Source organism: Chiloscyllium plagiosum, unplaced genomic scaffold (assembly GCF_037043375.1).
Source record: "Chiloscyllium plagiosum isolate Xiang-an unplaced genomic scaffold, Cpla_swu_hap1 HiC_scaffold_3, whole genome shotgun sequence".
Lineage (NCBI taxonomy): Eukaryota > Metazoa > Chordata > Chondrichthyes > Orectolobiformes > Hemiscylliidae > Chiloscyllium > Chiloscyllium plagiosum.
This window is the reverse complement of record NW_028270141.1, coordinates 40,972,951-40,988,197: the sequence shown is the minus strand read 5'-3', so window position 1 is coordinate 40,988,197 and position 15,247 is coordinate 40,972,951. Positions and strand designations below refer to the sequence as shown.

General features: G+C 36.8%; 1 protein-coding gene across 1 annotated transcript in view; it reads left to right on the top strand.

Annotated features, from left to right (window-relative positions):
* disc1 (DISC1 scaffold protein) overlaps window positions 1-15,247 on the top strand; it is a 120,447-nt gene that overhangs the window by 24,436 nt on the left and 80,764 nt on the right. Inside the window, exons 2-5 of the mRNA XM_043680138.2 lie at window positions 1,571-2,622; window positions 4,723-4,792; window positions 6,312-6,447; window positions 7,812-7,929. Of these exons, the coding sequence (XP_043536073.1) occupies window positions 1,571-2,622; window positions 4,723-4,792; window positions 6,312-6,447; window positions 7,812-7,929 (1,376 nt within the window). The remainder of the gene's footprint in view (window positions 1-1,570; window positions 2,623-4,722; window positions 4,793-6,311; window positions 6,448-7,811; window positions 7,930-15,247) is intronic.

Genomic DNA, 15,247 nt, shown 5'->3' with positions numbered 1-15,247 from the left:
ACCCAGTTAACTTGGCGGAGAGGTGTTGAAGGAAGATGATATAGTCAATCATGTCAGGCTGCAGATAAGTTGCGAAATAGAAAGAAAATATTTACCACAGTAACTGTAACTTAGGGTCTCAATTTCAATTTTGATAGCAATTTCAATACAGTGGTAGAAGTGGAAACTTGAATGAAGGGGTGAAAGTATTAAGTTAAAGAGAAAGGGCAGTAGATTTTGGAGAGGAGAATAACCCATTCAAAGACTCTTTTGAAGGGAGATTGGAGATGAGGGGAGTATTTGCACAGACAGTGGGGTTAAGAGCAGGTTTTCTGAGATGAGGATAATTTTAATTTTCAAATAGAACAGTAATGCAGTTGACTTGAAAGTGACGGGGCACCACCAGAGGAGTCAGAATCATTAGATCATTTCAGTGATTCCGACTTTGGGAAGATTCAAGGGAAGAAGATTTAGATTTTGTGAACTTAAATAGCGAAAGAGGATAGATGGATGAAATCAGAAAAATATATACATTCAGGGTTAGAACAATGAACAACCTAAGGTGAAGCTTTGCCTGGTGGACCGTGGAACAGAAGGATGCAATAGAAGCAAAAAGAGAAATTGCTGGAGAAACTCAGCAAATCTGGCAGCATATAAGGAGAGAAACTGGTAATGTTTTGAGATTAGTGACCATTGTTTGTGAATATGAAGCAACAGAAGCATTTAAACAAACACATAAAATTTAGCAACAAAATCCAATAATATCTTGCACCAGTTGAACATAGGGGTGGAGTAAGTAGAAGAGAGAAGTTTAAGAAGATAGTTTGTACTGGGGAATTGGGTTTTTCTGGCTCTCGGGATCACCTTGGAATAGTGAGCAGTCTTGACAAGGAAGCAAGACCCATTCATGTTGTGTGTCCAGCTAGTTATCTGCTTAAGTCTATGTTACTTGGACTGAACTAGATGAGGACTTTATCACAGAATAAGAATCAGTGTACAGGGTAATCTCCTTAATGGAAGCAAGAATACTGGAGTGGAGAGGGATACAAGGTCATGAGCGCTCATGTGGCTCAGTGGTATGTCTTAGCCTGGGTTCAAGTCCCACCTGTTCCAGAGGTGTCTAATAACATCTCTGAATAGGTTGATTGGAAAATGTCTACAAGATTAGTGATTAGAGACTGCCTTACTTTTGAGGTCAGATTTGGAGAACAATGAAAATGCACACCTGGAGACAAGTTGCATTGTACAACTACATAGCAAGTGTAGGATCACTCATTGATGTGAAACTTTAACTCCTTGTTTTTTTTCCCCCCACAGATACTACCTGACTTTGAGTATTCAACGCATTTTCTGTTCTATTTTTGATTTACATAACCTGTGAACAGTGTAATTTTTGATTCATATGTGTATGTGTGAAAATATTATTAGAATATTTCCTTGCAAATCTTCGAGCCAAAGTCTGTAAAAAAACAAACTATTTCTTGATTCTGGTCAATATAAACAATTATAGTTAAATTTGGGAACAGATATTCAACAAAGGATTTAAGTTCCACTTTTTAAAAATATGTTGATTTCTGTTCTTTTTTTCCAGATCATTGTATTTCAAAATTGACTGGAGTCAGTTCTTGCAAAAAGAAACTTTCAAAGAGACCAGGGTACATGAGAAAAGATGTTGAACAAAGGTTGAATCACCCTCCACTTGTTGATGTCCAATTTGTATCACCACAAGTTGAAAATGAAAGAATCACTTGTTCCAACTTGCCTTTTAATAACAACAAGCTGGTGGAATGCTTAAATAATCTTAAGCACTTAAGGGATGTCAAAACTGCTGATCAGAGTACAGTTTCAAATCATGTGGCTGCTGAAAATCCTGTAGTTGCAGCTTCTAGGTCAAATATGATGTCAGAAAACATTCAGAGTTCTGATTCTACCTGTCGGTGGACTGATGATTGTAATGACTCCTGTAACACCAGAATTAAAACTTGCTTCAAGTGTTTTTCATCAGGTTCTCTCCAGAAGCAAGATGCTTGCCTTACACAGAGTGGAAGGGATAACAGTAATGCTGTAAATAAGCCACAAGTTATTGCTAGTCCAAAGAAACAAGTAGATAATGAAAACTTTCAAAAACTGCAGCTTTGGAACACAGACGAAGAAATATGTTCGACTAATGCCTTCATTTCCAGCTTCAGTTTCATACAAATGTCATTGAATTATCGTAGCATTAATGCTAACAGTAAAGATGAACTGCAGCAGAATGGATTTGTTTCAAATTTACAGTTTCCCCAAGCTCAGCCACATTTGAGTTTGTATCAAGTTAGTACTTTAGCAACAAAGCAATTCTACTCCAAACCTTTAAGGGATACTGTTGAGCCTCCTTGTCCATGTTTGTCTCAAAGTGTTGACATTAAATGTGCCATAAACACAGAATCAAAGGGCAGTTCTCAGAATTATGACTCTCTCTTATTAGATGTAGACTTTCCATTTCTGCGTTCAGTTGATTATTCTGATGATTCTTCAAATTCATCTGTAACTTCAGGGTATGAGAGCAACATCACTGCCTTTGATCAAAACTGTTACTCCTTTTTGAGGAAGTATGAACAGATTCTTCAAGATTGTCTGCTTGAAAACAGGATGATATTCAAGGCTAGTGTTCTCACTGTATTTGAAATAGCTAACATTCATGAATGACCTACTGCAGTTCTTATTTCTTATGGTCTTATGGTATAAATGGAGTGTTAAGTTCTGAAACAAAATTTGTACAGACTGTCGTTCCACTAAGAAACAATCTTACAACACTAAAGTTACTTAAATTGGTAATCCTCCTAGAATTTTCTAAAACGTTTGACACTGTTTTCCAAAACCAGCTCAAATAAAATTTCCCTTCTTTTCACTGAAGAAAGTTCAAATATAGGCAGGAATATTTAAGTAAACAAATACTTGTTGTTTCAACTTGCAGATTCAATGATCAAAGATTGAGTGACCACTGGATACTCACAGTCTTAGAATTGAACTGTATTTATTTCGGATCTATTTCGGATCATCAGTGAAGCTATCCAATGACCTTAGTAAAAACAAACATTTCTGGATTCTTGCAATGATTTTTAAAATGAGAACATTTGGTTGGTTATATGAATTTTGCATTAAATTTCTGAGAGTAGTGGCAAAATGTGGGGTGGCTCTGTGGGCCTTTGGATCAGTTATCAGTATAGTGTAATACTAAGTGGCAGAACTTGCAATTTCCATCTAAACTGAGTTCCAGCAACAACCCAATAAAAATCTTATTTTTGCAACAACATCTCATGGAATAATGTCAAGTAGTACAAAGTGATTAGTTGGAATAGTCAACATTTAGCATGGCACTAAGGGAAGGAATGTTTTATGTATGTGCAATGTGTAAAACATTACAAATCTGTTCAAGATTTTATTACGTTTGGTGCATATCTATCTGTTTGTATGCTGGTATGATCCCAAATGCCAGTAAGACTGGATAAGTCAGATCCCAGAGTGAAACCTGGCTTTATAGAATAGAACCTAAGTTTTTATTTTTGTAATTGAGTTACTATGGTAGTTAGTCATTTAACATATTCAAAGAGGCTGCCAGTGTACTTTTAACAAAAGAACATCAAAGTTTGTTACAAGAAAAAGGAAAATAATCTACACGATGTAAGAAATTATTTGAAACAGTCTTATTACAATTATCAGCAATAAAGGTTCAATCTTTTTAGGCTCAACATTAACCTTACAGATCCATCATGGAGAATGGAGTGTCACTTTGTTTCCACCATAAAGTTCCTTGTTCATTTGACATGGCTGTTTCTTTCCAGAAAACGTCTGCATCCTCTTGATTCTATAGTTAAAGTCTGTTTGTAAGAACCTTAAACTGTTGACACAGTTCACTTGTTTCTAACATGCATTCCTTAAACTTCTATTCCACATTGTTCTGTTTGTGGCGCTTCTTAGGGCCTCTTTCTCCTGAAAGAAAACTACACATAGATACATACACTTCTTCTGGATGGTTCTCCCTCTAAAGGCAAACTGTCTGTTTTTGTCTTACTGGGTCATGGGACACACAAAGTACTGATCTATTCACCTTAAAAAATCTTCATCCAAATGCACAACAACAAACTTTTAGATAATCCACCACCATTCACAGGACTCAAGTGAAACTAAATCATCCTTCTTAACATCCATAATATAGAAGTATAAATCAAACCTAAAGCTACATGGTTATATCCATTTCTGAACACCAGTTTCCAAATAAATATGTCATGAACCTTTATGACCGCATAAATCAGTGCTTCCAAAATATTTTTCCCACTGTCACCCTATTGGAAAGCTTGAAAATTATTGAGACCCCTATGAGACTTGTGAGATGATGAGTGGGAGGATCAGTGAATGTGTGGGCCTGTCTGTTTTAGGCATGGTGCAGCTGTTGTAACTTAGTTAGGCTTCCAAAGCAGACATTCTTGCCCTGGACCTCACGATCCCCAAAATTTCATTTTGCGACCCCTACTTTGGTTCCGGATTCCCATTTATTGAATGTCAATTTGCTTCAAAAAGCAAATATAGTACTGCACAAACCAAACCTTTTCATTAGGGAAAATCTACAGGATTTGATACAGGTCGAATTTTGGTTATAGTAAGCTTCATTATTCCCAAAGAATTCATTTTGGAAAAGTGCCTGGATGTTGACTTTTAAGTATGCTTTTTTTATCGTGTGACCTTTTCTGTTTCGACCTGTAGCATCAGTCTTTGATCTTAAAACTGAAGAAACTTCAGAAGAAGGCTGTATGGGAAGATGATTATGAAAAAGGTAAGTTCATGTTGAATTTTCTCATAGCTAAGAGAATTGCTCTGAAATCTGATGATCCTCGAAGAACTTTACATCCTTTTGAGAATGTGAGCTGAATTTCCTTCAAATGATTTAAGACCAGAAGTTGTGTTCTAGCATACTAATATGAAACTAAGTTATGATGGTGAAATGGTGCTTATGATACTCCACAAACGAAATTGTTGATGTTAACTTCTAATGAAAGGAAGTTAAGGCTTTCTGTTATGTCTTTATCTATACGTCAATTTCTGTCTGTGTTTATTTTCTTGAAATTTTTTTCTGATCTTAACTAGCTTTGTTTACCAGATCGAAAATTTGGTTAGATTATGATTACCAGTCCTGAGAAATTCTGTCACGTCTGAATTATGTCTATCTTCCTGTTTGTTGCTGCAGCTCATTTTAGATGCAAATTTTGCCAATGGAGTCTGCTACATTACATGTGACTTTATGCCGCATTTACTGTTAGCTTATGCCATTATACTCATTTGACCATTCTGCTTAACATAAGTTGAAGTCCTCTATTGTTACAAAATTGTAAGCTGGACAATCTCATGTAATTTATAAAATACTGTTGGCTTGTTTCACTTGATGATTGGAGTAAGATCCAGTTGTTAACTTTTTCCCGTGCACTTTTTTTTGCACCCAGCTGAACCATTTAACTTATAGGGATGTACAGCATGGAAACAGACCCTTCGGTCCAACTCATCCATGCTAGCCATTTATCATAAATTAATCTAGTCCTATTTGCCAATACTTGGCCCATATCCATCTAAAACCTTCCTATTCATACAACCATCCAGATGCCTTTTAAATGTTGTAATTATACCAGCCTCCACCGCTATGTTTGGCAGCTCATTTCATACACGCACCACCCTCTGAGTGAAAAAGTTATCCCTTGGATCCCTTTTAAATTTTTCCTCTCTCATCCTCAACCTCGTTGGAAATGAAACTATGCCATAATGTCTGATTTGCTTTTGCATAATAACAATTATGCAACAGATCCATGTTAAACCTTACTTTGTAGTCTCAGAATTGTCACTTGGCGATACAGAACTTGAGTATTATGCAATAATTACGAACAATTAAAAATTATTACTTGGGGCTCACTATGTAGTTTACTTAGACTTGTCAGAACTACATATATCATATGCAGTCTTGTTCTGCTCTGCAAGCAGAAAAAAAAACATGCCTAAGCATTAAACAAATACATACGAGTCAACTGTTCCCTTGTGTGCTGTCCATAGAAATGCCTCAGCCAATCAGAGTTAGCATGTCAACCAGTCAGCTCCCTTTCTTCTGCAGGAAAAATTGTTGTTCCCTTTGACATTCAAAATTCTTCTACCTGTTCTGATGAGTGAATGCATAATGAAAAGCTTCAACAGCATGCCTTTTTTTTTGATCAAGTCTCACCTTTTTAGTGTTGTATGTAGACATAATTATCACTTATGTAGAATAGCAATCGTCTCATCAAATTTGAAATAATAATTTGGTTTTATTTTAGCTGACCAGTTCAACAAGAAATTAGCTGAGTTGAAAAGAGAGAATTCCTTAAAGTTCCAGCTACCTTCCTCCCATCCTTGTATTGCAAGATTTGTGCAAGAAATTGAACTTCAAGAACAAGTTGCTGAGCATTATAAGTATGTGCTTTATTCTATTAGCAGATTATAAATGAAAATTGAAAGAAATACCATTTTATGTAAAGGAACAAAGTCATTTTGATTTTAAATAGAAATGTTTACAGAAAAATTTCAGTATACTAGACATATCTTAGATTTTCTTTTACATATATATATTTTATTACCATTGTTGGGATCCAAAGATGGATACTCCACTTCTGAGTTTCTCTAGTGACACCAATTATAAAGAGCATCTCTGTCAATATTTTAGAATAATTTGGTTTTTAACAGTGCAATATAGAAATGTAGAAACAAAGAAAAGTTTAGGAATAGGCCCTTCTGTGATCATGGCTGTACCTTATTTCTGCTTTCTCTCTACACCCCTTGATCCCCAACATCCAGCTCCTCCTTGAATATATCTAATGAACTTGCCCCAATAAGTTCTTGTGGGAGAGAATTTCACAGGTTCCCAACTCTGAAGAAATTCTTCCTCATCTCAGTCCTGAATGACTTCCTCCTTATTTTTAGACGGTGGGCCCTAATTCTGGACTTCCCCAAAATCGGGAACATTCATTTCGGATCTAGCCTGTCAAGCCCCATCATGATTTTATAGTCTCTATGAAATCCCCTCTAATTCTTCTAAATTCCGGCGAGTATAAGCCCAGTTGATCCAGTCTTTCCTCATGTCAGTCCTGCCATCCCAAGAATCAGACTGATGAACCTTCGTCAGATTCCTTCAATAGCAAGAATATCCTTCCTCAGAGTAGGAGTCTAAAATATGTGTATGCTGGTATAACCCTAGCTGTATTTGTATGAAAATTGCTCGTCTAAATTTTGTTCTTTTCCCTGTATTTTGAATTCTCATCTAACTTCCACCTTGTTCAACCCAGTTGTTTTTTTTTTAGCAAAATTTGACAACAGAATTCTATTTTTACTTCAATTCTGACTTGCTGATTAGCCCTGATTAAATTTTAATAAATCAAAATGTTTGTAAAGAGCTGTTCTTAAAACTGTTCTCATTCTGTTCTCATCGTGGACTAAGAATATCTGTTGACAACAGCTTGAAATATGTAAATTAATATGCATGTTAAATTTAAAGCTTACATATGATCCTCTGCTCTAAGTACAAAGTTAAGACATGATCTGGTTTAACTTGTCCTTTTCCTGTTGAAGTCCCTCTCATGTTTTGTCAAGCTTCTTTAGTGAAATCTGCTAAAACTGTGTACAAGGCATTAGCTAAAGTAGTCTGTTAATAACTAATAGCACTGGTCTTGAATAGAAATCCGGTTTTCTAATATAAGAACCTTTTAATATTTTAGGTATGCTGGTGTTTCATGTGCAAAGGATATACAATAGTTTGTAACCTTTTGTTAATGTATGTTTAGCAATCCAGGTAATTTACTGCAAAGTGTAGAAGAGAGATTTTCAGATTCAACACCTCATAATCTACACATGTCATGGTCAAGGAAAAAACAACTTATTCAAGACAGACAACAATTACAAGTACGTGGTGAATTTTACACAATTAATGTCTTTTTTTTTAGACTGAAGCAAATTATGTAGTTAATTTACTGGTTCCTATGGATGGGACATCTTTCAAATTGAAATTTCTGGAAAGAGAATATATGCATTTATGAAATAGAATTTGCAATGTTCATAATAGTTCACCAATAGAAATGTGTTGAAATTCATCTGATCCCAGCTGATGATGCTGGATGAATCAGATCCCTGTCAGGAACCTGCCTTGAAAAATCATACTTTAATTTGTTTTGGTTTTAACAAAGTGCTGTCTCAGTTAAAACGCTAGTACACAATGCTGCAGATTTGCTATTAGCGAGAAAACAGAAGTTTATTACAGAAGAAATGATGATAAAGTTGAACAATTCAAAATAAAATAGTGCTGCTCTCTCATGAGAGAGACAACTGATGGTGAGTTTAACTTGAGGTTCACCATGTCTCGGGAGGTTGAGAAGAAGGGACCTTTATGGTGTGGAGCCTGAGCTGTAGAAATTGCAGGGTATCAGGGAATATGAGAATTATGTGAACCCTCTGTTCCAGGTGGCAGTCCTTAGATTAAGTACTGACTATACTGCAATCCTGCAGGAAGCCATTCAGTCATAGAGATGTATAGCATGGAAACAGACCCTTCAGTCCAACTTGTCCATGATGACCAGATAGTCTAACCTAATCTAGTCCCATCTGCCAGCACTTGGCCCATATCCCTCTAAACTGTTTCTATTCATACGCCCATCCAGATCCTTTTAAATGCTGTAATTGTACCAGCCTCCACCACTTCACCTGACAGCTCATTCCATACACGCACCACACTGAGAGAAAAAGTTGCCCTTTATGTCCCTTTTATATCTTTCCCCTCTCACCCTAAACCTGTGCTCTCTAGTTCTGGACTCCCTCACTGTTAAAGTACAGATTTGAGATGGCCCAGGGAATCCCTTATGGACTGAGACCTGTGAGCCTCTCTCTTAGTTCGTCCCAGAGATCGTACACTTTGGAAGTCTGGAATAAAAAAACTTCTTACAGACAGATTAGTTTAATTTTAGTCATCCTCTTTATTTACTAATAGCAACATTGATACCTATAAGCAAAACTAACTAGGTTCTAATAACCTATGAGAGTAGGGTACCAGCTCTTCAAGTGTCCCAGCAGGCTACTCTGATGTACTGATACAAAGTGGCTTCCTTTATACAAAAGTTGACAAAAACACTGCCTGGTCTTAATTAGACAGATAACAGTGAATGACAATAATTCGTAAGGAAGAAAGGTTAATTGACAAGTCTGTGTACACTTGACTAATCACTCCTACAGGCCTACGCCATTCATCGGGTGGGAAAAACATATCCAGCCGAGTTAGGTGCCTGCTAGCGAGATGATAAACTCCTATTATAAAGAGGTACCAGTCTGAGCTAATTAGGGAGTTCATAAGGTAACCTTGCACAGCTCACATGTCAGATACAATTGTTTTACAAAATGGTTTCTTAGCAAGGAGGGCAAACTTTTGACCATAAAATGGCTTCCTGACACATTGAGCCAGAATCTCTTCAATGTTAGGCCTAGAATAATTTCTAAGCTAGGAGCAGACTCCTGCTTTTTAAGCACTGAATCATTCTGTACCTGAAGCTGAGATGTTACCATAAGGTGGTATTTAAACTGATTCATTGGTCTTTGAATTAAACATGTTTTCTTTTCATGATTTGGAGATGCCGGTGTTGGACTGGGGTGTACAAAGTTAAAAATCACACAACACCAGGTTATAGTCCAACAGGTTTAATTGGAAGCACACTAGCTTTCGGAGCGCTCAGAAAGCTAGTGTGTTTTCAATTAAACTTGTTGGACTATAACCTGGTGTTGTGTGATTTTTAACTTTTTCTTTTCATGGTTGTGATTCAAATTCAAATAGCACATAAGTTCTGATTAGTTAGAATTGACAGTGGGGCAACCTGTAAGGTCTGTAGAGTGGTCTACAAGAACAGCAAGTAAGTTAAAGATTCATCAATATTACCTTTTATAGAGATTGTATTTAATAACCAGTAATGGCTACTCAATATCATTATAAAGTCCCAAAATGCAATTAAATTCAATCCATAGCAGGTAAGCATTAAGAGTTAATTTTCTACTGGCTTTTAGCAGCCTCAGCACTAAAATGGTCTCTCTCTCTCTAGTGTCCTTTTGAACTGTCAAATCAGGGTCTTGTAATAGCAAAGATGTTTTTCTCTGTCTGCCCCCACTTGCAAGGGTTGATAAGAATCCATTATAATTGACAGATCTGACCGTCAATTACAAGGCTTTTGATAGTACTGAGTTTCATTTCAGGGTCAGAATCAAACGATGTCATTAATTTCACAAAGGAACAGCCGTGAATGTTATCACTTGGCGTCCTGTTTACACAGATTCACTGACGCTAAGGCAAATGTTCTTAAATGCCTTAAAGCATCCTGTTATCACTTGATGAACACAGATGTCCCTCTCTCCTGCATTCCTTGAGTTCCTTTTTCTGAGCCTTCTTGCCTGTCTATTTTCTAGTGCAGCAAATGTGTTCTATAATTCAGCGTTCCATTTTAGTCTAAATGTTTAAAGACAAGTTTTAAGGCTATAGATTTTCTCAGCACCACAGGGAAACTACCTTGTTTATTTATTCTATCCATGTCCCTCATAATTTTATAAACCTCTATAAGGTCACCTCTCAGCCTCCGAAGCTCCAGGGAAAACAGCCCCAGCCTATTCAGCCTCTCCCTATAGCTCAAATCCTCCAGTCCTGGCAACGTCCCTATAAACCTTTTCTGAACTCTTTCAAGTTTCACAACAGAAGACCAGAATTGCACGCAATATTCAAAAAGTGACCTAACCAATGTTCTGTACAGCTGCAACATGACCTCCCAACTCTGAAACTCAATGCTCTGACCAATAAAGGAAAGCATACAAACAACTTCTTCACTATCCTACCTACTTGTGACTCTACTTTCAAGGAACTTGAACCTGCACTCCAAGATCTCTTTGTTCAGCAATACTCCCTAGGACCTTACCATTAAGTGTATAAGTCCTGCTAAGATTTGATTTTCCAAATGCCGCACCTCTCATTTGTCTAAATTAAATTCCATCTGCCATTCCTGAGCCCATTGGCCCATCTGATCAAGATTCCATTAGATTCTGAGGTAACCTTCTTCACTGTCCACTACACCTCCAATTTTTGTGTCATCTGAAAACTTGCTATATTTCCTATGTTCATATCCAAATCATTTATATAAATCACAAAAAGTAATGGACCCAGCACCAATCCTTGTGGCACACTGCTGGTCACAGGCCTCCAGTCTGAAAAGCAACCCTCCATTGCCACCCTCTATCTTCTACCTTCAAGCCAATTTTGTATTAAGGGAGTGAAAAGAAATACACTATAACAGGAATCTGTATCATCAATCTTGTTTTGTACAACCGCAGCTGGGTTTTCATCAGCAAATTGGCATAGGATAGATACAGAGTCGAATGAATGGTGCAAAGACTATTATGGAAGATTGGGTTTTAATTCATGGAATACTAATGCTAGAACTGGAATAAGAAAGAGCTGTACCATTGGGGAATAAAATCCTTAACCTGGCTGTGTTGAGACCAGTGTCCTTAAAAATTAAATAACTGCAGACCGCTTTAAATAGAAAGGTTGTTGGCAGAATACTCATTCGAGGAGATCCAGGAAGTTATTGAGAAAAGCTAAGGCAATTGTGCAGATTGGCGATTATAAATAGTGGTAACTGGAGTATGGAAGGAAGCACAAATTCATGTGTGCAGCTGATCAGAGTAGGGAAAAATGGCATTTTTAAGACAGATACATTGATTGCACAATATATGATGAACAGTACAGAGATATGTTTACAATGTAACAAGGACTAGGAACGGAATATTCAACAATATTTGAGACTTTAAAACAAGGAAAAGGAGGTGGGGTAGCTCTGTTATAAAGGATGATTTCGACATTATTCTGGCTCAGAAAATTAAGCTGTAGAATTAGCTTAGGTGGTGATATTCACAAGCAATGGAAAGAAATCATCAGCGGGAGCAGTTAATTGGCCTCCAACAGTCACTATACTGTAAGTACATTGTACATAATGGGGTCTTGTAAAACAAAAGTACTGCGATAATTGTTTAACTGCAATCTTCACATAGATTGGATGAATCAAGATGACCAAGGTAACTTGGAGAATGAGTTCATAGCATTTTTTTTGGGCAGTTTCCTCAAAAAACGTATTCTGGAGCCAACTAGGGAACTGGCTGTCTTAGACCTGGTAATGTGTACTAAGAAAGGATTAATTACTAATCTCACAGCAAAGGATTCTCTAGTGATCAAAAAATGATAGAATTTCACATTCACTTTAATAGTGAGAAACTTGGGCCTTAAACTTCATGATAGGCAATGGCAGAATTGGCAACAATGAATCGGAAAAATAGGTTTAAAAGTCAAACACGAACTAAATGTTTCCTTAAATGTTTGCCACTGCTTCATAAATGCTATGAATATTTAGTTCACTGTTCATGCATTTTCAAAAATAGCTTGTAATTTTAAGAATTAAAGTTTTAACTGTAGGAAATGGGAATTGAGGGGTAAATCAAATTGGAAAAAAATAAATTTGGTAACTGGAAGTAGAAAACTGCTGGGGAAACTAGATGACAGTAGAAACAAAGCCACACATTGGTGTGCTTCGAATGTTGAATTATGTATAAAAAAAAGTGATGCTACATGCTCTTGATCTTAATGTGTGCAACATTCACAAATTGGATGTTCTAAAGGCATAAATAGATAAAAATAGGTGTGATCTAATAGGTATTACAGAAACATGGCTGCGTGATGAACAGGACTGGGAACTGAATATTCAACAATATTCAACGATGAGGCACGACAAGGGAAAAGAGGTGGATTTATGCTGATAACAAGGGATGGGCTTGGTACATTAGTAAGGGATAATGTCCAATTGGAAGAACAATATGTGGAATCTGTTTGTGTAGAACTAAGAAACAGCAAGTGGCCTCTAAATAACTCCAATCAATAGTTGTGGTAGTTTAGGACGTGATATAACTGAAGAGGTGAAAGAAGTATGTAATATCATATTCAATCTTAATGTAGACAGGGTAAACAGTTAAAACTGTAGAATGTGTTAGGGATGGTTTCCTACTGCAATATGTTGAGGAGCTGACTAGAGTACAAGGCTGTTTTACATCTAGTAATGTAAAAGGGCCAATTAATGTTTTTGTAGAAGGACCTTTAGGGATAAGCAGCTACAATATGTTGGAATTTTACATTCTGTTTGAAAGTGAAGTTGCTCAATCTGAAGTAAGATATTTAAATTTGAAGAAAGGAATTATGAAGACATGATTCATAAATTATTTAAGATAAACTGGGAAAATCTATTAAAAGGCATGACTCTACATCAGCAATGCAAAATCATTTCAAAATTACTACACGGCTCACATTAAAGTATATATTCTTTGATTATTTTATTTTTTAAAACTGTCAACTGGCTGACAAAGGAAGTTAAGGATTGTAAAAGCTCATAAGAAAATGCTTACAAAGTTGCTTATAAAAGCATATGAGGATTGGGAGGTTTTCAGAATACAGCAAATGGAAGGGGAAAGTAGAGTATGAATACAACTTAGCAAGAAATACGAAAGTGGGCTGTAAAAACTCCTATTGGTATGTAAAAAGGAAATGATTCACCAGGACAACTGTGGGTCTGGTATAGAGAGTCAAGAGAATTTATGATTGGGAATAGAGAAATGGCAGCAAAGCTAAATTATTACTTTGTGTGTTTCCACTGAGAAGATATAAAATATCTCCTACAATTAGAGAGGTAACTGTGGAGAACCAGGAGTCCAGTAAAATTACTATTGGTAAGAAGGTTGTACTATGGAAATTAATGGGGTTGAAATTGATAGTTCCCCTGCACCTCATTTATTCTACATGACAGAATGTTGAAGGATTGTTTGATGCATTGGCAATCATCTTCCAAAATTTGAAAGATTTTGGAACGATTCCTGCAGTTTGGAAGTTAGCACTATTTGAGAAGGGAGCAAGAGAGGAAACAGGAAACCACAGACCTGTTAGTGTTACCTCAGTAGTTGGAAAATGATAGAATCTGTTAAAAAGGACTTAGGTGGGGTAGTAATAATCTGATAGGGCAAAATCAACATGTTAGTTAAGTTCTTGTGCATTTTGGAGGGTAATCTGCGTGAAAAATTGCTCATTTGGTCCTTTTTTAAAATATAGAATACTGGGCTAATGCTAAGATTCTTGGTAGTGTAGATGAGCAGAGAGATCTGTGTCCAGGTACATAAATCCTTGAAAGTTGCCACCCAGGTTGATAGGGTTGTTAAGAAGGCATATGGTGTGTTAGCTTTTATTAGTAGAAGGATTGAGTATTTGAACCACGAGATCATGCTGCAGCTGTACAAAACTCTGCGGCCATTTTTGGAGTATTGCGTACAGTTCTGGTCACAGCATTATAGGAAGGATGTGGAAGCTTTGGAAAGAGTTCAGAGGAGATGTACTAGGATGTTGCCTGGTATGGAGGGAAGGAGTTACGAGGAAAGGCTGAGGGAGTTGAGGCTGTTTTCATTAGAGAAGAAGGTTGAGAGGTGACTTAATTGAGACATATAGGTTAATCAGAGGGTTAGATAGGTTTGACAGGGAAAGCCTTTTTCCTCTGATGGCAATGGCTAGCACAAGGGGAAATAGCTTTAAATTGAGGGGTGAGAGATATAGGACAGACATCAGAAGTAATTTTCTTACTCAGCAAGTGGTAGAGGTGTGGAATGCACTGCCCAAAACAGTAGTACATTTGCCAACTTTAAGGGCATTTAACTAGTCATTGGATGGGCATATGGCTGAGAATGGAATAGTGTAGGTTAGATAGACTTCAGATTGGTTCCACAGGTCGGTGCAACATTGAGGGCCGAAGGGCCTGTACTACGCTGTAATGATCTACGTTCTATGTTCCATATTGCTAATAAAATTGATAAAGAGGAGTTGATGTATGTACTGTACTGGGATTTTGAGACTTCTGATAAATTCCCCCACAGGCGGTTGGTTAAATCACATGGGATGGGAGGTAATGACCTGACATGGATTAAGGATTGGCTAACAGACCGAAAACAGACTAGGAATAAATAGGTCAATCTCACATTGGCAGGCTGTGACTAATGAGGTACAGCAAGAATCAGTAATTAGGCCCCAGCTGTTCACAATATAGATCAATAGATTTGATGAAGGGATCAAATGTAATGTTTCCAAACTTGCAGATGATACAAAACTAAGAGAGAATGT